The sequence below is a fragment of the Zonotrichia albicollis genome, chromosome 12 (assembly GCF_047830755.1).
Source record: "Zonotrichia albicollis isolate bZonAlb1 chromosome 12, bZonAlb1.hap1, whole genome shotgun sequence".
NCBI lineage: Eukaryota > Metazoa > Chordata > Aves > Passeriformes > Passerellidae > Zonotrichia > Zonotrichia albicollis.
This window is the reverse complement of record NC_133830.1, coordinates 8,140,813-8,166,152: the sequence shown is the minus strand read 5'-3', so window position 1 is coordinate 8,166,152 and position 25,340 is coordinate 8,140,813. Positions and strand designations below refer to the sequence as shown.

Below are 25,340 nucleotides of genomic sequence, written 5' to 3'. Positions count from 1 at the left end.
GTAGGAGAGAGGGGAGCAGATTCTCACATCATCAGGAGGGAAATAGGCTTTTAAAAAGCTAGTTGTGTCTGTGCACAACAATGAAGCTTTATGTCTATATAAACTGACAAGTCAGATTGTCCTCCTGGGCCCAATTCTCAACATCAGTGCCATTTGAGGCGATGGCTGCCTCCTGCCTCTGCAGCCAAATGGCTCTGTCTGCCAGCAAGGGCAGGCAAGATGATTAAAATAAGCATTAACAGAATGGTTGGTGATTAGCTTCTCCCTCTCTCTTTTTTTTTTCTCTTTGCTTCCTCTTTTTTTTTTTTTTAACATATAGTTTGGCCTCACCAAAGATTGCTAAAACCTGTTCTTCATTAGCAGCGTACTTAACAAGTGTGAATTTAAAGTATTCATTTTCTTAAGGCCAAGGATTAAAGCAATTAAGGAAAACTGCTGCAACCTAGCACCAAAGTCAATCCTTAACATGGAAAAGAAACAATGGTGCTTAATGTATTTAAATAAAACCAAATTGTGCACAATTATGCTAACACGCTGTTAAACTAAATTCTCACTCTGCTGCAATGTATTATTAAAATTTCCTTTCTCAAACTAAAATAACACTTTCTTAGCCCCCAGTATGGCAGCAGGTCTGTGGTTACTTTGCATTGCTTTCCTGGCAAAACCACTGCAACAAAAGATAAAATCCATTCTCATTCTATCCTCATTTTATGATCAGCTTCTCTTCTCTTCTGGCCTTAATCCCTTGCCAGGTCTGCACTGGATTTCAGTGTGATTTGGTTTGTGCTTACCAAGTACCTCCTCCAATATCCTGAACCATAAAGAGAACAGGGGAGCATTTCATTAGAAGTTTAAGGCAGCATTTTAATTTGGCAAAGAAAAATCTCTCTTTAGAAAATGGCAGCTCCCTGATAGGTTTGTTTGGTTTCCATATCATTAATTCCTAAAAGATGAGCACCTAGGGTACCAATGGGGCATGTTCTCCCACCAGAATGAGTTCAACCTACACTGCCTCCAAGGATAAGCAGAGATCTGAAGACAGTTTTACCTCAGGGCTTGGAATACACAGGAAGCATCTGAGCAAGCCTAAGCACTGACAGCATGATCAGGCCTCAGAGACCATGTTCACTTTAATCTTCTTATCAGCAAGTTGTCCTTGGCTGGAGGTTTTTTGTCACAATGTCACTTGCCAATGAAGCACCATCAAGGACACAGCAGAGCAAATACTCCATGAGCTAAACACAACAAACACCCTACACAAGGAGCCAAGAGATCCTTTTCAATGGTCACAAAAATTTGCATCTACTATATTATTGATGAAATGTAAGTGGATCCTGGCAGCCAATGCCTTTTAACCTGGGAGGACAATGATTGTAAAACCCCTGAGGCAGGAAAGGCTAAGAAGCATCAAAAGCAGTGAGGGAATGCAGAGGGACAGCCAGAGTAGAGGGCAATGAGGCTCATCCATGGTATGTGAAATGCCAAATGCACATTGCCCTCCAGACAAAGCCTAGGTGCAAAGGGCATGTGTGTGATCATGAGAGATGGCTGCCTCAATGGGAAACCTTCTACCACTTCTAATTCCTTTCTATAGCTGAGCTCTTTCCATTTCTTTAGATCCTACGGAAGATCTTCCATAGGATCTAGAGAAATGAATGAAATTATTCTTAATCAGATCACATTATGATATCCTGCTATCTTGAAGTAAGAGCAGCAACACAGACAGCATAGAGGAAGGTCTCAGAGATTTCAGGTGTCAAATACCTGACACAGCTGGTAAGGGCAGAAAATGCCACAAACAGTGGGGTTTTCATCTAGGGAGACAAATGTGACCCTAGGATGTCTTCCAGTATTGATACTGGGCCTTACTGACAAATTTGTCAGTTTTGCCTCATCTAGGCTGAGGATATGGAATAAACTTGCAGGGCATGCCAGCATTATCCAGGGGATTTCCAATCCTATTCAGACAAAATATTATGGTCCAGAAAATAAATTATCCTGTTTAAAACAAAAAGGAAATTCATTTGATGGGAAAAAACCATTATTTCAGGTTCATTAAAAATGATTTCTTGTCCATCCATCTACGAGATCAAAACCACAATTATTGGCACAGTTCTAGGTTCTATTGCAATACATCCAGCTGGAAATATTCACACACAGTTCATTTGCCCTGCCCTGCTGGAGTCACTAAAATATCACAAGATTCTGGAATCAACTGGGAAAAGCTCATACTCCTTGGCTAGGAGAGCCTCCTCTGATGCCTGCAGTCAGAAAAAGCAGCATTGGCAAGACCAGGGTAAAATCTGAAGCCTACTGGGAAGAATTTATTTGCTGCTGCATCAGGAGATTAGGAAATAAACTTGTACCTGGGAAAAGCAGAGCTTTAAAAAACACCCCATAAAACTCCTGAGATCCTGTGCTGCCTCTGTTCTTTTCTATGGCTTAACCATGCAGGGTGCAGAGAGAGCAGGGTCTGGCCCCAAGGGAGCTCAGACACAGCAGACTGATCTCCCAGCAGGCTACAATATGTTCCCAGAAGGTACAATATCATTCTGAGGCCAAGGAACAGCCTATTAGCTCTGCATGCCATTAATTTTCATGAATAGTTCAATCTGATGCTCACAGGAGCTGTTGGGCATCTTTCCATTTTGTCTCACAGACCTGGATGAGGGCTTATTTATCTTTTTACTTCATTCCTTACCTTTGAGCAGCTCAGTGCAGCTGTGCAGGTTTCCAGCGCTGTGCCAGGCTCAGTGCCCAGCAGCAGGCAGGATGCTGTCTGCAGCTCGGAGTGATGGCATGTCACAGTCAAAGCCATTCAGGAAGAATTAAACTTCAGGCTTGTTTGACTAAACTTCTGAATTCACCACAGTTCCCCTGTTTTGCCAGCCTGAAGAAACAGCCCAGCAGGTTCTTGACTCATATGCCAAAATACCTCCTTCATCCTTCCTGGAACTGGAAATGATTACTAATAGGTATTCGTGCTGAAATGATTTAGCATAACACGCTGAATGAGATCACTAAGTCAAAGTATATTCTCCTAAGTGAGTCTCTCACTGCTTGCCTAAATGCCAGAGGGGAAGGAGGATAGCATGAAGCAAATTCTTCTGCTTGCTTTTTACAAAATTTCATAAATTACTGAAGAACTCGCAGCAGGAAGTTTCACTCAGGTTCATTAGAAGAGATCCATGATGCAGGTCTGGCAGGCAGAGGAGGACGGAGACACAGGGGTTTGGGTTAACCTCTCTCTTTCACACTTTCCCCTTTTTCAGTGCTCTCCAGTCTAGGCTGGGCACTGCAGACAGGCAGTGAAACCAGGAGGGCACGAGAGCAAGGCTGGGGAGAGGCTGGGCACTCTTTGCCCTGTGTGCACAGCCCTGGGTGTGCATTGCTGCGGCAGCTGCCTCTGTTACAGGAGGCTGCAGGCACCAAGGGAAACACAGAATTTGGGGAGGAACAGGGGTGTGCACCACAAAACCCACCTCAGCATGCCAGGGATGCTCAGGGTTCCACTGAGAGGCCAGGCTGCCCTTACCCGTCCGAGTCTGTCAGGCTCAGAATTAACTTATTGAGGTCAGCACTCATAACAGGAGTGCAGAGTTTTGATTGAGTCTTCCTTTCTGAGAGAGCCCCATTGTCTCTGGCCCAGTACAGCTATTACCTGCCAGCCTGAAGGATGATGAATGTTATTTATATTGCAGTAATGGCTAACCACTCAGTGGAGACCAGGGACAGGCTGTGCTATGGACTTTTCAAACACCCACTGAATGAGGGCTGCCCACGGAAGTGCCAAGGCTTTTCAGCATAATGTTCTTGAATGTCTTGGACACAATGACCTCCAACAACTGCAGCACTCGTGCTGACTGCAACAACACTGGGGGCTGCTCTACAGTAAAGATGTTCTTTCATACCAAATTCTTATCAGTCACTGTGACATGCCCTTATAATAGCAAAGAACTCATCTACTTCAAAGCAAGCAACTACTTCATAAGAGGCTTTAAAGTTTCTTGATTAATAAATGTGAAATATAATCTCTTTCAAACCAAACAGAAAATGCAGAGGTATAAAGAGTTATTCTAAGAGAAGGTTTTCCTAATATTTAGCTGCTATTGTTCTGCTGTCCAAGAAATAAAGAATCAGTGAATAAGAACCACTCAAGATGAAGATGAGAAAAGTAATCTAGCAATAGTAAAAGATGAAGAGCCTGATCCTATAAAAAATCCTGTAAGACCAATTTAACTTTGGCATGTGCATACTTGCAGGATTAGGCTTCAAATAATTGCAGAGAAATGTAAGAACTGATAAACTATAGCTTTAGCTTTCCACTACAGTGAACCCAGAGAGTGGATAACTAACACTTCCCAGGAAATACTCTTCCAAGAAATAGACCTGCAAAGATGCAGAAGAACTACATCTAAAATATTAAATGAAGGGTTTTTTTAAATTTTTTTTACTATTAGTTATTCTCTTTGTATCTTGGAAAAATCACACAGTGACTTCTTTCATATGCACTGAGGTAAAAAAATCTAAAATATTAAGTGACACATTCTACCAAGGAGTGTCTTAGAGAAGGTGCAGTGAAATAAGTGTCAGACCCTGTTTTATTCCTTCCACAATTAATTTTCCACTACCACAGATCTAAAAATATGTCCAGAAATCAGCAGACAGTTGTGTCCATCAGATATCTGATTAAAATACGAGTGCTAAGAAACACCTTACCCTTAATTATAGTTTTTACACTTAAAAACTGCTTCAGACAGGGCTGTGTCAGAGCTTCAGAGCCAAATGCTTGAAGATCTCAGAGCCCAGCAAACAGACTAAGCAAGGAACAACCTGATGTGCTCTCTTCTGCCTTTTGCATCAAATGAGTGGTCACTCCAAAACTGAATGGGAGAAATTAAGCACACAGTGAGAGACTGCAAGCACTTTCTGGCTGTCTCAATTCTAGAAGGCTCCTAAGAGGAGTGATGTCTCAGCATCTGGGCATCCTTTCACTGTCAGACACTAAGAGCAGTGGGATTTATCAGCAATCTGCTGAGCATATACAGATGACAACTGCAGAGCTTGGAGAGCTCAAAGGCACTTACAGATAGAAAGGGGTTTGCAAAAGACATGTTGAGCCAGAGCTGAGACCTGGAGCCTGTGAAAATTGCTCCCAATTGCTGTTAAACCTTTAGCTGTGGTAGCTAACCCAGGCACTGCAATATGCACAATTTATCCTCAGTGTGCTTTACAATTGCACAGAGTGTCTGAGGGAGGCTGATCAGCCCCCATGTCACATTTTACAAGGAAAAGGCCAATGGGATGATTCTGGAAGGTGGTCTTTGCTGCCTAAACTACAACTCCATCTATTACTTAAATACATGGAAATGAAGTGTTTATGAACGGGTTTTGGATTTTTAAAGTAAAAATTTCATGAAAAATAGATTTAAAGCTCTCTCCAGCTCCCACATCTCACCTAAAGGTACTTTATCCCTTGTCAATTTCCAGCCTGTTGCCCCACCATGATCTACATATCTTCCTAAATCTTTTAAAGTATCTTCTTGTCAAAAGGATATGACTTGCTGACATCACACAGGGATGCATTATATCAAAATGTTTTTGCTGTACTGACATAAGCTCCAAATTATTTCCAAAGTCAGCTGTATTTTCAATAATTTGTCCCTTTTTCATTTTTCAAAATAGCTTTATTCACCTGTGATAGCAAATTTCTTAAGTCCCTCCATCCGCAATCCAGACAGTAATAGAACTCGGCACCAAACTTTTTATAGCAGCAAATGTGTTTTTGTTTCCCTGGCATCCTAAAAAATTTAAATCTTTCTTCAGCTACAGTCTGTACAAAAGTGTGTTGGCTCTGTGGTGTTCAAGAATAGCTAGTTAGACTCTGAGGCTATACATTCTTCTGCTAAAAGATGCATTATCACATCTATGTCTAAATATTTATGGTTCCTGTTTGCTAAAAGCAACACCTACAATTGCTGTAATTGGAAATGACAAAATAAAAAAGAAACTCTTCTCCAATTTGCCACCCTTTTGCATCTAACAACACTAAATATATAGTCTAGTTCATCAGAGTTTTGCCTGTTTCTGTTCAGCTATAACAAGGGAGAAATCATTGTGCTAAAAAAGAAGAAAATGGAATTGTAAATATGACAGAAATGGAAAGAGATTTGATGGGTTGATGCAGCATCTGAAACGCCTTAACACATGTGAAAAGGAAAAGATCACAGAACCATACAATCATTTAGGTGGAAAACACCTGTAAGGTCACTGGATCCAACCATCCAGGCAGCACTGCCAAGCCCATCAGTAACCCAGGTCCCTGAGAGCCCCATCCACACATCCTTTAAATACCTCCAGGGATGGTGACTCCCCTGAACAGCCTCTTCCAGTGCCTGACAACCCTTTAACCCTGCTAACTTTTGTCTCACTCAAATGCTTTTAACTACCACACCAGCAAAGATTGCCATCACTTACTTCCATTGGATCTCCTTGCTCAGCAGCCTCATTAAGCTTTTACCCTTACTAGCAGAGTTTTCAGGCACTACACTTCATATAACTTGTCACTAATATGCTTTCTTCTCCATTTTTGCATATTTAAGTAATTGAAAAAGTTTAAAACACTCCACCATTTTTTTTTCTGAGTGGGGACTTGTCATCATGTAGATCTCACAAAGGAAAAAATACCAAAGCAGAAAATGTCACGATGTCTCTTTCAAGCAGATGGTATTACAGTAGCACTGAACAAGTTTATATTAATTACTTTCAGGAAGAGAAGGAGATGTCATATATCAGAAAGAGGATCCTACCAAACCCACGAAGAACAAGCCATAAATTTAACAATAGTGAGATTCTTTCATGGAATCATTATGACAGCTGTCAAACTGGGGAAAACTTTTTGTTAATGCCAGTACAATTGTTCATTTAAACAAAAGCCAGTGATTCAGTCACAGTGGAACAGCTCATGAGCTGAGCTCTGCTGCACAATCTGCACACATGCAGATATTCCATCCATATGCAGAGTTGCTCTTTAGTTCCCATCTTTGGGGCTGCAATGTGATTTGTCCAGAGCTGAGCAGAGCCCTACCAAAATCAGGCCAGAAGGCAGTTTGTGATTGAGCTGTAACAAGCTGCCTGTGTTTTCTCTGGTTGGAAGGGGGAGGTTTGGCACCCCAGGCGAGCAGCTGGTGCAGGACACCCTCCCTGCATGCCAGGCTGACCATGTGGTCACCCTTTTCCCCTGTGCCCTCAAAATAAGAGACCACAATTATTTGTAGAGATGCACATTTGTAGATGTGCAGTGACAGACTAAAGTACCAAAGGTGCCAACTGTATCCTCCCTCAGAGAGGGAGCTCACAAGGAAATCCCAGTACAGATCTTGGCGCTGTCACAGGATATTTACAACAACAAAAACGCAGAGATCCCACCCCTCCATGGTCCCCTTTAATGGTCCATGGGAGGGGCTGGACCATTAAAACAATTTACTAACAGCAAAACCAACTCTGAAGAAGAGATGGAGTGTAACTCCTACCTCCTCGTAGACATCATCGTTCCTGCTGAAGTCTCCAGCCCTCCTTGGCAGCACATGGACATGAACATGCTGAAAACGTGAAACAAAATAATGGCCATTATCAAGTTCATGACTTTCTTTTCTGAACTGTCAGCATTATTCTCAACACACAAAAGTAACCGTGCACAGGCTCCCCCAGCATTATATTCAGAGGAAAATACATTAACCTGTTCCATAACTGTATCTCAACTCTTTGGAGAATATAAAAGATGAAAAACAGGAGAGAGCAGCCCTGGTGTATTATATGAGCTTCAGAGTGAAATGCCTGGAAGTTTAGGGGCTCTGTGGAATTATTCATAGTTGTCAGTCAGAGACATATTTAGGCACAGCTTTGAAATAACAATGTCCCTTGGAGCTGAGTGTTGTGGCTTTGGAAGAGAGGGGAATAAGAAGGTGCTGGAGATGGGATGTGGGGGAGAGCTCGTGTTGGCAGCCTGGGCTCAGGGCTCCCTTCTGGGGACAGAGCAGCTGCCACACCACGGACAGCACATGGGCACCAGGGCTGGCAGCATTGGCCTCCCACAAGGTTAAAAAAGCTTTAATGCTTCCTTTCCTCCCTGGAGGATGTAGCCCAAAACCAACAAACTGAAACCTGTGGGGCTCATGCTGGGGACACACCTGCAGGGACAGAGAGCCAGGTGGCCCAAAACCTGTGAGGCACAAGGGTTGTGAGCCCAGTTTGAAGTGTTTCCCTCTCCTGGCACAGGACCATTGCCCACAGGGTTGCAGAGCTGGGCACTGAGCTGCACAAAGGCTGCAGAAAGGCAGCTTTGGGTTACCCAGTTTGGGAAGGAGGGGAATGGTGATGTGTTTTCATCAAAAGTGCTGATGAGATCTGGGGAATACAAACAAAATGATGGGCAAGAACACAAATACATGACTTGGCCCCTTAGTGTTGTGTCATTACTATTACCTTTTTTTTTTCTGACACTGTTCATGACATAAAGGAAGGTCCTCAAGATCCAAACTCCACTGGGAAAAATACTTTCCTGCAGTAAGTTGAGCTACTAACAACATTGCAATGCATTCTTTTTTCTTTTTCCCTCTGTCTTTCACTCTTTAGTAAAGAAAAACAATAACTGAGAATAATTCTTCAGGAAAAAATACCCCAACACCTCAGTGAGGAGAGGCAGCAAATAATCTGAGCGATAGATCACATTTATGCACCTTCAGATCTTTTTAGATGGTGCCTAAATCCTTTTAAAAAAATAACTGAAAATCAGAAACAGCACCAAATGGTTTGCAAAGAATTTAGATAGCTTGCAACTGATTCAATTTGATGAGGTAGAAATCAGCTGAAACTCCTGCACCTCATGGAAACATTCTCAAAACATGGCTTAAGTCTATAATGAAATATGAAATATGAAATCCAAAAAGGTTTTCTTAGGCTATTTGTAAGAAAATTCAAACACACCTATATTGTGTTAGCTTCTATCCATAATAACATTTGCTCAGTGAATAAAATGAAAACACAAGAATGTTTCAGTTAATGAAATATTCCAAATACCACACTATTTTTTTTCCTCAGCTTTACCCTAGAGAAACTGAATATGTGATTTCTTATTCTTATCATTATCCACAGCTTTCAGTCTATTCAGACTAGAGATGAGGGTGAATCTTGAGGGTCAGAAACTGTGTTTTTGAGTAATATATCAGTGATAGTGTTCTGATAGTGTATTATACTAATATATCATAAGAGCAAAAGTGCTCCTGTGATGTATTAGTGCAATGTATCATCTGAACATCACTGCTGGTATGATGTATTGCTCAAAATCACAAAGCAACTGTAAAGACAGTCTTCAGTAGCCCTAGGCCTGAAATTTCGCTTTTGGACAGACTTTCAAGAAAAATAAAAGTGTAGATTAAAGTTTGCAGGGGTACTGTAAAATTTTACTACTGTCTCACACCTGTTGTTCTCATTAGATTTTAAATTTATTCATAAGAATAGAGCCAGTTCATCTGCCAGTCAGTTCTCTTCTCTTCTGCTACAAGGAATGATAGTTTTGCTACAAGTATCAATTTGCAGGAATTTCTCTTGATGATACATATAAAACCTAACATCAGCTATCAACAACCATATTCCCCAGAAGTTTGGTCACCCTTAAGCATAATTTTTATCTCTGGTGCAGAATGCTCCAGGACACACAGGAGAAGATCTGTGTATACCCGTGACAGAGGATTTGGAATATCAGAAAACACTCAGGGATGAGTCCAAAGCTCAGAGCAGAGATGCTGCACTGCAGATGCACAGACCAGCACAGCAGGTAATGAATGAGCCTAATGATTCTACCCAAAATGGGCTCTTATGATCAGTGTGGAAAATAAAAAAGAATAAAAAGTGTTTATGACAGCATATGGGCCACTTGGCATCGGTGGGGATGTTCTCAGGAGTTAGTCACCTTTACTTCAGGCGTTATGTTCTCACACACTGCCAGGCTGCACAGCAGAATCCATCAACTGTATCACAATACAAATGAATATTCCCAAGGTTTGAAATAACAACAATCAAAAGAGAGTAATTTTTCCCAGTCATCTATTTTTTGTTTGATTTTTTTGGGGTTTTGTGTTTTTTGTTGTTGGTTTTTTTTTTTGGTTTGGTTTGTTTGTTTGTTTGTTTTTTAATTCTGTGTATGGGAAAGAAATAACTATCTGGATTCTCCCCACTGCCTGTATAACAGAAACAAACAGGATCAGCAGCAGTGTCTCATATATTTCCCTTCTATTCAGTTTTACCAAGAAACACAAGCAGTGCAGAGCTGTGACTATTATGCAGTCAGAAACACTGATCAGGAGATTTCACACCTTCTCCAATCTGCCTTTCAGCTTCTGCCCTTCTCTACTCTGAGTGGCTGATACTTTGATTCATTAAGAGATCTTTAATTGATGATTTTTACTCCTTAGTACTATTTGTTACTGCTAAAGCCTCAATTCACCAAGGCACTTAAGCACCAGCTCCATTTCCAACCTGTGCATTGCTTCAGTGGGAATATTCACATCCCAAATGTTTTGTTTATGTCTCACTGTTTTCCATCCACTGCTGGCTACAGAGAGGTCTCCCTAAATGGCAGTAGCAAAATTAACTTCAAGGTGCCCAAAAATTAAAGTTGTTTTCTTTCATTTGTTTTTCCAAGCAAAACAAAAACCTGCACATCAAAAAAAAAAACCATTTGCAATTGAATGAAATATGTCAGATGCAAACAAAACACTGGAATGCTTTTTTTTTAACCAAAAAAATAGATTTAGGCAAACCTTCCATCAAAACACTGCTTGAACAGAAAACATCTAAAATTGTCCAAAACTGTCAAAATAAAGCATTTTAAATTCTTCCCCAGTTATTGTGGGGAGCCTCATGCCTGGTGGGTGGGAGACAGCCCCATCACATTCCAGCAGGCTGAAATCACTCACTGTTGATGGCATTTCATTTTTTTTCCTAAAAAAATTGCTTTCCCCTCATTTTGCATGATTTTGATTAATAAGCAAGGAAAGCAACACACAACAGCCAAGACATTTACATTAATGGACCAATCAATATCACCCACATCAGGGCAGGAAAATGCAGACACACACTTGCATTGCTTAGCTCCATCCCCTGCTCCTCAGGCACTGATGGAAGAAGCAGGACACTGCCACAGTGTGTATGACAATAGTGACAACGTGAGGATGCAGCAGAAATCTCCAAGTGTGGGGGACTGTGTGAGTTAAAGATGCCTGAGCCTTGCTAGTTGCTTCTGAAACCAGGGGCAAGATTTCCAGTCAGGGATATTTAGAACAGCAGTAGTTGGAAGGAGGCTATGGGAGCTGGATTTTATAGGACCTTCAAAATTAAAATTATTAGACTGACATTTTTCTATGGGGTGGGGACTGCAGCTCTCCCTGCTTTGCAATGTAAATAAAATCTCAGTCTGAGAAGCTTCTAATGGTGAGTGTTTACAGGTGATGCAAAATCACTCACAAGAGAAGTTTCTTCAAGGCCTTTATACAGAATGACAAGAGCATCAGAAAATTTACTGCAAGGAACAGAAATGTAGCACCATGGGGAACTAATGAGCCAGAGTCAGGGTGAGATGCCTCTGACCTCCCACTGCAGCAAGAGGATGCTCTGAGGAGCTCCATGGCTCCAATCAGGACCGTGGGAGCACAGGGCTGCTCATGGGCACTCATCCCACCACTGCCAAAGTCTGGCTGCATCACAGGCATTTGTGGGATTACACTACTAAAGCTGCTCTCCAATGAACCAGGGCTGCAAAATGCCCAGAAAGTCTCAGCCAAAAGACCTGGAGCTTGTGTTGTTGGAGGAACAAGCATTCAGGTCAGGTAAGTTTTACTTCAGCACTCAAGGCCATGCAGGAAGCAATGCAACTGGTAACAGCTGGTTTAATACACTGAATTATGGTCAAATAACCAATGTGTCGCCACTACATGTGATTTAAAGTGAAAATACCAGACAAAAATAGACAGTGAAAGACATTTCCCAGGTAGACCAGAATAGTGAAGAGCAGGTGACCCTGCCACTCACCATATGGTAGGAAATGGGCATTGCCTGCAATAACTCATGGACATTATGTTGTGTTCACTCAGCTGCTGTGCTGGTTAGCAGAGCAACAGAGCTCAGCTTCCAGTTGAAATGGAGATAATAGTCTGCACATGAGCTGCTCAGCATCCAGGGTCTATCAGCAATAGATGTTCTTACAGAATGAACACATAAAAGCTTGCAAAGGGTCATGCAACCCCTGAGGATGGAGGGCTGCAAAAATGTTGGCAGAAAAAGGGCTGCTGCCCCCACATCTGCAAAAGCAGAGCATGGCTGACCTGCGCCTTCATGCAGCAAAACCAGATGCCTTTCAGCAGTTTCATCCTTCCCCTTGTTACTTTTCATTTTTTCTACATCAAAGCTTGGCAGCGGTGGGTTTCCACGGTCTCAGGGTGCAGCAGGACAGGAAAAGCTGTGACCTGCTGTGGTTGTGGCCAGGCAGGAGGAAGGGCTGGAGAGGAATCTGCAGCTCCAGGCAGCAAGAGCAGCTGGCCAGGAGACACTGAGCAGCCAGTTCACTGGGAAAAGGGATGGTGCTCTCAGGTAAGACCTCACTTGCTGCAAAGTGCCCTGTCCATTACAGAGACAGGGGCTTCCTATGGGAGCCTGTGATAATGCTTCTTCTAAACTACCAGATTAACTGTAGAAATTCCAAACTAATAACCATTCTCCAAGTGAGACTGTTAGTGGGTGATAAAGAAAATCAGCCATAATACAGAGATAGCCACATGAAAAATAGGGCAATTTTGTCCTCTCTGTAAACTGGGCTTCCATGGAGTCCTTGCTTGCTATTCTTGATTAACTGCTCAATTGTCCCTGTTACAAAGTTATTCCATGGAAAGCTCTGCCTGTATATCCACAGCTCATTAGCAGGAAGCTTTCCCTCTGCTGCCCCTGAAAATCCAGCCACAGGCACACCTGGTACCACGGCTCTTTCTAGGCACTGAAAGCTCACTCCCAGGGCCCTTGACCTGCAAGGCCTGGCAGAGACATCTTTGAGGGAAAACAGTCTCCATTCAATGAGTATTTATGAGTTCTTGACGATTTTCCAAGTCCTGAATTGGTTTAAGATGGAGAAACAAATTAAAAAATTTTAAAAAGTCCTACCCAACATTAGGAAAGGAGTTTTGGACAACTAAAACACTCAATTTTAACAGCTTTTAAAATTATTGCCTGCATTAGTAGTGGTTTTTTCCCCTCATTTAAGGAGTTCTAAATTAGTCAAAGACAGACTACTTGAAAGGAGCTAATTTTTATACAATAATAAAACATGACAGGAAACTGCTTGAAACCATTCCTTTCCTACAAAACCGCCCCATTTCTAGGAATCAGTGCTTTCTTTTCCAGCTTTGCTAAAGCCTTGAGCACGAGGCTGCACAGGTGCAGGCCCCTGGCATCTCCTCCCCAGCTGGCAGCTCTGCAGTGCTGGGGGTGAGGATTGCTCCAAATGCAGGGGGGCTGCATGGCCTGACACACCCCTGGGGCACCCCTGGCTCTGGTTTATTTAAACACAAACCTGAGGTTTGCTTTTCTGCTGTTGTGAGGAGCATAAGGACGTGGTACAGACAGGAGTGGCACAGACTGCCAGGCTGGAGAGCAGGATGTGCAGGGGAGCAGACTGATGCTTGCAAGGGAAGGACAGGGAAATCCATGCCTGTCTCAAAGCCCAGGGCAGCAGCAGGGGGAGCAGAGACAGATGTGAGGATGGACTGGAAGAGACACTGGAAAAAAGGCAGGGTTGAAGCTGTTGATAAAACAAAGGCAGTGGTCAAAATTTTGTGAATCAAAAATGTTGCACAGAAAGAGACTACAAAGAAATAAAGAAACTAGAACAAGTCTTGGGAGAGAAGGTCACAGAGGCTGTCCATGTGCTACCAAGCTGGAGAGTGAGGGCCCTTTGTGTAAATCTGCATCACACTGTGCAGTACACACATCCTTAGGAGGAAAAATAAAGCTTTGCAATGATCCCTACCAACACTTACACCATGGATTTGCCTCTGGAAGAGTAATTATCCAGATACTTGCTCAGCACAGAAAACAGGTAACTTTGGAAAGCAATAAAATTAAGAGAATTTGCAAATGTCTCAGAAGCCAAACCAAGTGGGGGACTTACAGCAGGGTACATCTTTAAACATGTAGGTTCAGAATGTGCAGATTCAGCATTCTCAATAAATAATGCATATGTCAACTGCTATGAAGTTTAAAGACACGAGCTGTGGGTGAGCTAGAAAAGGGATGTAGACCTCATGAAAAGAAGCACAGAAAGATTTTTTAAGCCACTTGATATCTGGAGTTAAAACTTCCATGGCTGAAGGCAGCTTTAACAGTTGTAAGAATCCTCCCCTTCAACCTCAAACCCAAGAAAAATGGCACAATAATGAGCGTAATAAGCCTGCTTGTTGGAAGTGGTGATCCAAACGTACATCTCATTGAACATCTCTTAAGAGATCCTCTGAAAGGCAGCAAAGGAATAAAATAATTGGAAATAAAGGTTGACTGATTCTTTGAACTTGTGCTTCCTGACCTCTAAGCTGCTCTGCAAGTTTAGGAATGAGGGTCCATGCATGGTGGTGGGAGGGTCAGGCCAAGGACCATCACCTGCCTTCACTCATTGCCCATCCCCTCCACAGCACTCACCTGGGCAGACCTGCAGGAGCAGCAACCACTACTCTGCAAAAACAACCCCAAACCTTGGCAGCCCCCAGCGTTTTTTACTGTGGGAATGATCAGAAGAGGTGCCTCTGAAGTTACTTTAGAAGGTGGCACATGCTCAGGGGTAGCTGGAGAGCACCTGCCTTGAGGCCCTGTGCCTTCCATCAGGGTCACTTTGCCCAGGTATTTTTGTGCAAATTTGGCATTGCTGAGATGCAAATGAAAGCACAACTGCATTTCCTCCACCTCTGATCTTTACTTAAGTCTTGATAAATGCATATTGTTTGAATACTTGTGATATGTATAATTAGGGTTCTTTAATTTATGTTTCAATAAATGTTCTATAATAAACATTTACTGTTCTGTGAATAAACATTTAAATGAAGCTCCTAATGGGGGTTACATGTTTCGAAGCAGTTCATGGCTTTGCTGAAGTCTCTGCCTATATTTAATGAGAGTCATTTCCATAATCTGTGCATTATTGCTTAAGCCTCCCTTTAGGAATATTTTACAAAGTAAAATTGTGTGAAATATTATCAACTAAAAGAGAAAATGCTAAGAGGATTATCAAATTGTCCTGTTAAAGGGACAGCACAAACTTTCATTTTCCCCTTGAGATGCCAACACTGTAATTATATAAAATGTGCTTACTAATCACCACACCAGTGTGTTTTTACTGGGCTTTTCCCTCAGAGACCCAGGCTAAATTAAAAGGATAGGAGACCCTGAAAGGGCTGATATGAAGGGCAACATAAAGCTAATTTACTTTCTGATATTAATAAGAGGAAGGACCAAATCCCCCAGGCAAATCTTGGAGATGTAAAGGAACATCCAGCTTGGTCATGGCGGGCTGAGTTCTGCACAGAGCTGAGCACAGCTGCTCCCACCACGGGGCCCTGCAGCCCCACAATTAACACCCAGGGTCTCATCCCCATTTTGCTGAAACTTCCACCCATTTTCTCTCTGACTCCAGTAATAGCAGGACTCAGCCTCCCACATGAGATATAAAGCACACTAGGTCAAGGGAAAGATTATTGTTGGAATACAGAGGGTTTTCAATTCTCTGGAGTCTCTGCAAGAATACAAACACCTGTAAGGTATTTCTTCCATATGTCTGAGTACATTTGAAGAGAGCATAAAACTGAAATATATCTTCTCTGCTCTAGCAGGGAATAAGAGTATTATAGCAGCAATGGCCCACTCCCCCTTTAATGCAGGGAGTGGGGGAGAGGAAGAGAAAATAAATCAGGAATGGATGTGACAGGGGGAAGACAAGCCTTACATACCAGTTATTCTGAGAGGGAAATCATTACCTCTAATTTTTGTGGCTATTTTGTGGTCCTTTTAGACAACTGCTGCAATCTCTTCTAGGATGATGATAAGGTTCCTGCAGAATGAAAATACTGTCTCTGTCTCCTCTTTCATTATTTAAAGATGTGTATTGGGTTTGTGTGGCCAGGTTTTGGTAGCAGAGGGCCACAAGGGTGGATTCTGTGAGGAGCTGCCAGAAGCTTCCCCCATGTCCAGTGGAGCCAATTCCTGCAGCTCCAGGATGGATCCACCACTGGCCAAGGCTGAGCCCATCAACAACAGGGGTGGGGCCTCTGGGAAAACAGATTTGAGGAGGGGAGAAAAGCCCTGCACAAAAACAAGTACAGCCAGAGAGAGATGTGAGATGTGAGAGACACAGCCCTGCAGACACCACAGGAGGGGCAGGATCAGCAGCAGAAGCAGCAGGAGCAGCTGCAGCCCCTGGTGCAAAACATGGAGAGGGAGCTGTGCCCCTGCAGCCCACGGGGGATCACAGTGGGACAGGATGCCCAAAGAAGGCTGAGATCTCATGGGAAACCCGTGCTGGAGCAGGATTCACTGGTCTCCTGTGGGAAGGAATCCCACACTGGAGCAGGGGAGCAGCATGAAGAGTCCTGCCCCTGTGGGGGGAAGGAGCAGCAGAGACAAGTAATTTTTAGTAATAAAAATTAGTAATTAGTAATAAATTACATTAATTTTCCCAAGTCAGGTCTGTTTTGCTGATGACAGTAAATGGTGATTGATCTCTCCCCATCCTTATCTCCACCTACAAGTCTTTTGATGCATTTTCTCCCCCCTGTCCGACTGAGGAAGGGGATTGACAGAGTGACTTTGGTGGGTACCTGGTGTCCAGCCCACCACGAGATGGAAGAGAGGTGCTGCTGCCCTGAGAAAGAAATGGCTTCTGATGATGGCAATGTGACCAAGTTCATAAGTTTCTGTGGAGAATGAAATGCATTCAAGCCATGCTGCCTCTCATCACAGAATCCATCAGTGCTGAAGGAGATTTCTAAAGCTCTGTGTCAGTACTATATACCCTTAAGAATATATTTCCTAGGAACTAGCAAATATCTCAGTGCATACCTGTAGCACTCACTAGACTGTATTTAGTTCTTTATAATATTAAAATTATATATAGCAGCTATGGGTTCCAAAACATGGGCTATTTCCCTGTTTTATTGCCAAATGTACACATTCATCACTAAGGTTTAGCTGCTTCAGTTAAACCTTTTAAATGTAAATTATTTTCTGTTATAAAAAGCTGATTGTGGGAGTTTTAGTATTTCAAAGATGGTAATTTATGTGACTGGAACAAAATAAAACATTCAACAGAAACAGAATTTTACTTGATCAGAAACACTTTTATGTTTCAGTATAGTTTTCTTTTCATATTTTTCTCCTGCAGCAATGGCCTCTGTCTTTCAATTAGTTTGAAACATAAGATCTTACATAAAACCATAATTTAATGCTATTTGCATATGCCTAATTCCACAACTTCTTTGCCTCTCATTTAAAGTATTTTTAAGTTGTCATGAACCAATGCCTGGAATCCCTTGTGCAACCACCCAGGTGTTCACCCCTCAACAGTCCACAGCAGCCTTGGGACCATGGGGAATAGACCAGTCCCTCAGCATTAGGTCTCCTCTCTTGTCACCTCAAAACATTTCAATGACAGTTGAAAATGAAGAAAGCAGACTTTCAGCCTGTAGCTTATGACTGCAGGTCAATCCCATTTTTCTTTGACTGACTTCCCCCAGTGTTGAATTTGGGGTACCAAAAAGTCTCCTTGAAAATCATCAGACTTCATAGGGCACCTAGAATATCACCCAAAGGGGACTGAAATCCCTGCAACAACTCCTCAGTTCCTGTTGGATCAGGCTTTGCACAACACTGTGCTAGCACTACTGACACCTTTGAAGATTCTGACAACAGCCTTTAGAAACCAGCATCTTCCCCCAGGCTACCAGTGCAAAAGTACTGTCCTTGATTTCCCAAATAACAAGGATTTTTCTCACCATCTTTCATCATCCAGCCCCGTTTCAGTTCTCTTTCTGCTCAAGCCAGTGGCAACACACTTATTAACTTCAGCTGAAGTCCTTCCTGGTTTGAATAAATCTGGCAAACAGATGGGCTAATAATGGCAAAGGATATATAATAGTATGTCCACAGACTTCACCAAACTTCACCAATGGAGTGCAAATAAAATGCACTCCATTGCCTTTATTCACTGTGTATGATTTTCAAGTTAGTTTAGAAAATGTACCAATAGCCCTCTCTCAAACATTTTATTAACTTCTTAGGGTACTTTTCTAAGCCTTTGTGTGGCAGGCAACATTTGCGCAGCTCCCACCTAGGTGGGATGGCTGCAAGGCCAACACTGATAAACACCCAGAAATGCATCTTCCATTGAGCACCTGCTAAAACAGGAACTCGATCATTTTAACTTACCAGTTTTATTAGAGAAATGTATTATTGATTCAATCTTTCTTCATATTCATGAGCTGGCTAGAGAGAAGAGTGAACTGTTCTGCTCAGTACACTTTCACCTTGATAAACATGAATTACCCTAATTGGGAGAGAAGTTATTTCAAAATTGTCTAAATCCACAGATTCCTTTCAACAGGGAACTTTGGTGGATTTGTAACACAGGCTGGTGTTTGCCAGGAGGCCAGCTGAAACCACCAGACTTGCTGTCCTGGACACCTTTCAACAGACACTTTGTCCAAATGGACTTTGACTGTGACAAGCAGGGCCATATGGGCAGGGGGGAGCAGAGGTGAACAGTCTGTGATTAGTCCCTAAGTCATTTAACCTTCAGAATTACCATTCCACACACTCTGCCACCCAACAGGAGGCTGTACAAGCAGGTAAAAAGATAGATGTCTATTCTTAATGACTGTTTAGGAGACTGCTGAGCTCTGGTCTGTGCCCATGTTGGTTCAGTTCATTAATGTAATTAACCAACAATCAATCTTTTTAAATTAGTTACACAAAAACAGCTACAGCCAGATCAGCTGGCATGAAAGGTAGGTCACGGTCCATTTCTGCACGATTTAACATCCACACTGGAACAGAAGACAGGGCATGGATGCATCAGAAACTGGAGCCAAATTCCTCTGAAGCCCCACAACTTAATTAAAGCGTGTAAAACTTGTGCATCTGCCTTGGTCTTGTTTGCACGGCCTTCTGTGCTTGCAGCTCAGCACCTTGATGATAGAGAAACTGCTCAGAAAACAAGAGGGAGGGAAGGAAATGGAAGGAAATGGGAGGAAATGGAAGGAAATGGAAGGAAATGTTGAGTAATGAAGGAATTTTAATAAATTTAAACACTCTAACTTTATGTAGAACTTGTAACTGTACTTTAACAACAGTCTCGTGATTGACCAGTGGCTGTTCACAGAATAAAATGAAAACAGAAGGAGCTGCAGTCACCATTATTGTCTGTTCCCTTTCCACAAACTAGGAAAAGACTAGCAGAGCAATCTGGATTTTCACTGAGTACAAAGGTGACCTGTGAGGGGTTACAGCACAGCTCCACCACCAGCCACGAATGCTGATCTGCTGCCCTGGGATCAGAGCTGCGAGCAGCCTGGAACTCGGGCTCACAACCTGCCTCTTTTCCCTGTTCTCAGGGGGCTGGGAAGGGATTTGGTTGGCCCAAAGCCGGTGAGTTCTCCAGGAGCGATGGCCGGGGGTTGCTGAGGTGACCGAGCCCGGCCCCTCCGGCGCTCCCAGCCCGGCGCTGCGGGGCTCGGTGCAGCAGCAGCACTGCAGGGTTTGCCTCGGGCTGCAGAGAGCTGCCATTGCACAGACGTGCCCTGCCTGCACTATCTGAGGGCTGGGCTCGGGAGGTGCTGCCCAGGACCCCCGGGCTGTACTGCCAGGCCCAGGAGCGGTCCCAGGCCCCTCGCGGTAACGGGGCTCGGCCCAGCGGCTCCGGAGCAGCTGCGAGCTCGGTGTGGGCGCGCTGTCAGCCCGGTTTGACACTAATCGACAATTCCTTTCCCAACCCTTTAATCTGAACCTGAACTAAACTGCTTTCAATTTCCCCAAAAGGCCAACTTTGCAACTTCGCCGTATGTTTGTCCATTAAGAGAGCATCTGGCTTCTTTTAATCCCTTGCACTAACGGAGTTGATCCGATTGCTGCCTCCGGAGACATGGCAACGCAGGGGCTGCTGCTGAATGACTGCCATGAAACCGCGATCTTCCTCCGAAATCCACCATGAAACGGGTGGGCAAGAGGCTCCCTGAGGTGCAGGAGGGCACAGCAGTGCCTGGGCTGGGAGCCTGCACACGGCTGAGTGTCGGAACCCAGGAAAATCCTCTGGATGCCCTGGAGGGCTCGAGCCCCTGCCCATGGGGTTTAGAGACCTTGGCACAGAGCCCAAGCCCCCTGCGCCTTTGATTTAGCCCTTGGAAAAAACAATTACCAACCTTTATATGAAGAATTACAAGTCAAGAAAGTTTAAGTAGAATAATAGATTGTAATGGGGTGAAAAATAGATTTTTGAGGTTTTTAGAATGGGGGCTCGGGGTCCCAAGATGGAGGAATTCGGGCATGCCCTGTCCTTTTTCCTTCTTCTTCCTAGCCTCCATCTTCTGGGTGATGTTGGCATTTTTAGATTGGTTTAGAGTAGAAACTCACTGTCTAACATAGGTGATAGGTATTGGAATGTTATTTTAAGTATTGTACACATATTTTTTAGTATAAAAAGACAACACCACCCCAAGGACGGGCAGTGTGCCTCAACCCGACCTGCCAGACAGACCTCGGTGGGTCAGAGAAAGAATTTTATAGATAAGAAACAATAAATAACCTTGAGAACAAGAATAGAAGAGTTCTGACTCCTTTGACTGCCGGGCTGGGAAAAGAGACTTTCTAACACATCTCAGGGTCACTCTGACCAGCAGAGATTCTGAGAGCAGAGCACTTTGCTCAGCTCCTTCCCTGTGCTTTGCCAGAGCAGCATTTGAAGGCGGCAGGATCAGACCCACAGCCTGCCCTTGGGTGAAGTGTGAAACACTCACCCGCCTTTCACTTCTGTGCAATCAGGCAACTCGGCTGGTGCAGCAGAAAAGGACTGGGAATTGGGGCAGATGGGGAAGGATGCCTGCTCAAGTTTCATTATGAAAGCTGTGTGTAAATTAGCATGACTGGAGGGGAAAAAAAAGGCAATTCTAGGAGACCAAGGAGGAATATGCAACCTGTCACTTAACACTCCCCACCCTCTGCAGTGTTTCTGCCAGAAAACCACCAGAGCAGGTGCCTCCGGAAATGAAACTGAAGGAGACATAAGTGAATTTAAAACTAATAACAGCAAGAAACTTTAATGAAACTCTCTCTGACTAGCTAGAGCTGCTTTTCTCATATAGGATTTTCTGGAGCTTTCATAACTCTACACTCAAAAACCATTCTCAGAAGTTGCAGGCAGCATATTATCACTTTGTGCCTCTGTGAACACAAATGCACCTTTTCTGCAGCACATGTATATTAGCAAAATGTCAGGAGCCCATCACAGCAAACTCTTGATTCATTACCAGAGTGATCTCTATTTTCCTGGCATATATGCAATTCTATGTCATTGCTCTAAGATATAAATGCTGCTAATTATATTTTGGCTGCTTCTGTAGCTGGAGGACCAGGTTACAGGAGCTGGAGGAGTGGAGATCTTCCCCCAGTAAAGCTCCCAGCTTGGTCTGGATCTGCCTCATCCCACACGCTGAGCAGGCAGCCTGAGCTATCCATGGTTTTTAGTATCCAACATTGCTGCCAGAGTCAAAAGCAAGCTGCAATGCACAAGGAATACAAAATAGGGACCTAGAGGGCAGGCAAAACTTTCATAAATTCAGTTCATCTACCAACATCGAAAGAATTAGTAATCAGAGGAAGAAAGCTACAGAAGTGTTAACATTAATTCTACTCTGCTACAAGCCACGTGGTTAACACCATGACACCTTACCATTTACTGAGGGAGAGCTATTTATTTATGTAACCTATATCTCACATTTAAATAATTAGTCTGCCTGATAAATTTTAGAACTTGCAATCTGTGTGCCACGTTTGCATAAGCACAGCATATTTAATGCAGGTACGATTGTTTAACACCTCCAGCATCACATTAAAGAGTTTCATGTAATTAGCAGAGTTGGGCACTCCAACTTTCAGGCCAGTTACACATTAAAAAAAAAGGTGCTAGTTGTACAGTGTGAAGCTGCTGCTCCAGAAATGTAGCCTGCACTCCTAACAAGGGATGTTCAGAGAGCAATATGTGCTGCCTGGGAATAAGCAAATCAGGTCAGCTAAGACTGGACTTGATCCAAAGCTCCCCTCAAACCTTCTGTTATCTCTGAGAGTCTGAAGCTCCCCAGATCAGTCTGCAGTCTTGGGTTTTCTCTCAGCTCACCAGGAGCAAAGGCCTGAATTTTAGAGGTGCCAACTACTTGTTCCTCTCTCCAGCATCAGCAGCTCAATGCCTCCCTGCAGCCAGGTGCCAGAACAGCACCTGCAGACAGGCATTTTTACATGAGGGCACATTTCTAGAAGGTGAAGGGTAATGCTCCTGGGGTGCTGCTCTGCATGCAGCAGTTCTGACTCTCTAATAAGCAGCAGCAGCTACAGAGGGAAACTCCTAATGAGCTCTATTTACTCCTCAGCAGAACAGTCCCTGCTTCCAGGAGGTGAATCAGGGATAGGCTTGGTCTTTATTGCTATTATCTTGTTATAGTCAAGTAAGCAAAACCCCTGTTGTGTGAATCATATCATGGCAGTCACTTGGCATCTCAGCAGATTAAGAATGCAATAAATACAAAACCTCACAGTTCAGGTTGTAAAAATAAAAATAATACTGAATTTTAGCTTTAGATTTAGACACTGGAGGAACCTGAAGTGGAAGCCATGCTCACAGAGAGTGGATGCCATTGACATTCCTACTACATAGGAATTTGCTAAACAACATGAACAGAACTAGCCTCTGTGTTAGAAGTTAGAGTGTGCAAAGTGACAACTAGCAAGCAAGGTGATATTCTGAAACTCAAATCACAACTCAAGAAATTAGAAATGATCACTTAAGAGCTTTCCCTTGGGCATCTAACCTGAAAAGAGGGCAAAAATAAATCGGTTTATTTGCTTCTTAGGTAGCCATTGCTCTAAAGCCAGATCATCAAACATCCAGATTTAAAGCCAAGTTTCTAAACTCACTCAGCAATGAGGAGCAGCTGACATCAACACGTCTTGTCAGACTTTCAAAGCACTTCAACGTTCAGCACACTTCAAAGAAATTAGCCACCTGCATTATTGCCAATCAGTTCTGAAAACCCTGTTTCATCTGTGTTAAGCTCTCATGAAAACTTCTACCTGTATGTTTTTTTCCAAACGGTGTTTAGGCACTTCAGAAGCTATTCTTTGAATATTTTAGAGACACGTCAAGGCCCTTTTCACAGGGAATTATTTTCTAGTTCAATCTATCCAAAATTATAAAGAAACTGGGATCAATCCCACTGTGTCTATTTATCAAAAATCTTCTATCATCACAGGACCTTCATTTCAGATAAGTAAAATGAAGACAAGCTTCAAGTTAAAAATAGCACTACACAGACTCCTCTGTTGGTAACTCAGCTGCTGGGAACATTTACCTCTGTATTGTTCCAAACTGAGTTGAGCAAGCAAACCTCCTCTTGCTGCTGCTGGAGAGAGGGAGCAAGACCAGATATTAAGAGACTCTTGATAACTATGGGAAAAGAAGTTCTTCTTGGGTGATAAGAATGTATTTTCCAAGGAGAACTGCCACAAGAAACTCTTAGCAGGAGATGTGGGAAAGCAGCACATGGTATATCCAAGGACATGGAATACTCTTGTATTGGTAGAAGGAGAGCATAAGAAGGTAAGACAGGGATGAAGTATTCCATATTCTTAGGCATGAGAAAGGAAGAGGTCCATATTTGCAAGTCCAAGAAGACAAAACCACACAAAATATGGCCAAAATTTAGCTCCACACAAAGGACCTTCTTTCTCCACAAAGAAAATAAAAACTGCAATTAATTAAGTTACACCAAAATCCTCATCTAGCAAGAATTTTAAGGGAATGCTTTTTCCCCAAATTTTAATGGGAAAAAACCAGTTTAATAACTTGAAAACAACTTAAAGAAATTTCCTCCTCCATTTCTACGAAGAGAGAAACACTCAGTTTTGTAGTTCTCCAAGCATGGAACCATATCCTTGCCCCCTCCACAAGAGGGAAAAGCTGGGGAGATACAGGACAGGCAGATCTCTTCTTTGCCTCTTTAGAGAGGTTTTTCACCCAGAGAAGCAGGGAATGCCCTGCCAAGGAAGGAGGACATGGAGAGAGGGGCTGATGCTGGGATGACAGCAGGATAATGAGCAAGGCTGAGGCCATCCAGGCAGGGGCAGTGAAACTGCGAAGTCCAGCAAGGAGGAGCATCTCAGTGTCACAAATCCTTCTCATTTCAAATCAAAGCAAGAATAAATATAATGGAGCAGGCTGGGAAATCATCCTTTGTAATCTGCAGCTCACAAAAACCAACCACCCAAGGGGGTATTCCAAAGCAGCTCCTGAAGCTGTTTGACAAAACCCCTTAGTTTCTGAAATGCTAATCAGGGCAGAATTAGGTGATCAGGGAAATGCCACCATGGATGAGGACAGGAGGCCAGCAGCAGATTACAGGTTTAAATAGACTTGTTAACATCTGCTTAGGGTAAACTATAATTAAGAAATCTCCTTTCCTTGTTTGGGGGTTTGAGAGTTTTGTTTGTTTGGGGTTTTGTCTCCGCTAGTTTTCTGCCTTTCCAGTTTTGACAATGAATTTCCTATTGAGACTCTGGGGAAGCAGAGCAGACTTTCAGCATTCACAATCAGCAGAAGTAGAAGATCAGGGCAATGGAAAGGCATTTGAGTCCCAGAGTTGTTGCATTCTTTCAGAAGCTTTTCATCTTATGAATACAAATCTCTAAAAAACTCTCTTTACTTGTGGGTTTACTTTGGGCAGTTGCATCACTAGACACCTAAATTTGCACAAGGAAACTGTTGCCCAGTTGTCTATACTCCTTCTGCCACTTCACTCAGTTCAGAAATCAGTTAAAGAAATCGATTCTTTCCATGTGTATAGTTAGAAGCAGGTGTTCAAACTACACAACCCTCAATTGATCACTTTTTCCCTTCAAAACTATGACTAAGTCAAAACGTATGAGTAGGATACAAGTCTTCATAGTGCCCAAATACATTTCAAAGGGAAGATTTGGAAAGACACATGCTTTTT

General features: G+C 43.0%; 1 protein-coding gene and 1 long non-coding RNA gene across 7 annotated transcripts in view; one reads left to right on the top strand and one right to left on the bottom strand.

The window, feature by feature from the left end:
• The window catches only part of FHIT (fragile histidine triad diadenosine triphosphatase), a 512,539-nt gene that overhangs the window by 75,022 nt on the left and 412,177 nt on the right, over positions 1-25,340 (bottom strand). For 5 of the 6 annotated variants that reach the window (XM_074550483.1, XM_074550482.1, XM_074550484.1 and 2 more), the window contains one exon: positions 7,533-7,601. The exons of the other annotated variant lie outside the window; for it this stretch is intronic. In XM_074550483.1, coding sequence (XP_074406584.1) covers positions 7,533-7,601 — 69 coding nt within the window. The remainder of the gene's footprint in view (positions 1-7,532; positions 7,602-25,340) is intronic. 6 annotated transcript variants of the gene reach the window in all.
• On the top strand, positions 18,887-20,890 carry LOC141730680 (uncharacterized). Its single transcript, XR_012582296.1, has 3 exons — positions 18,887-18,932; positions 19,529-19,731; positions 20,122-20,890. It is a non-coding gene; the product is annotated as an uncharacterized LOC141730680 (long non-coding RNA).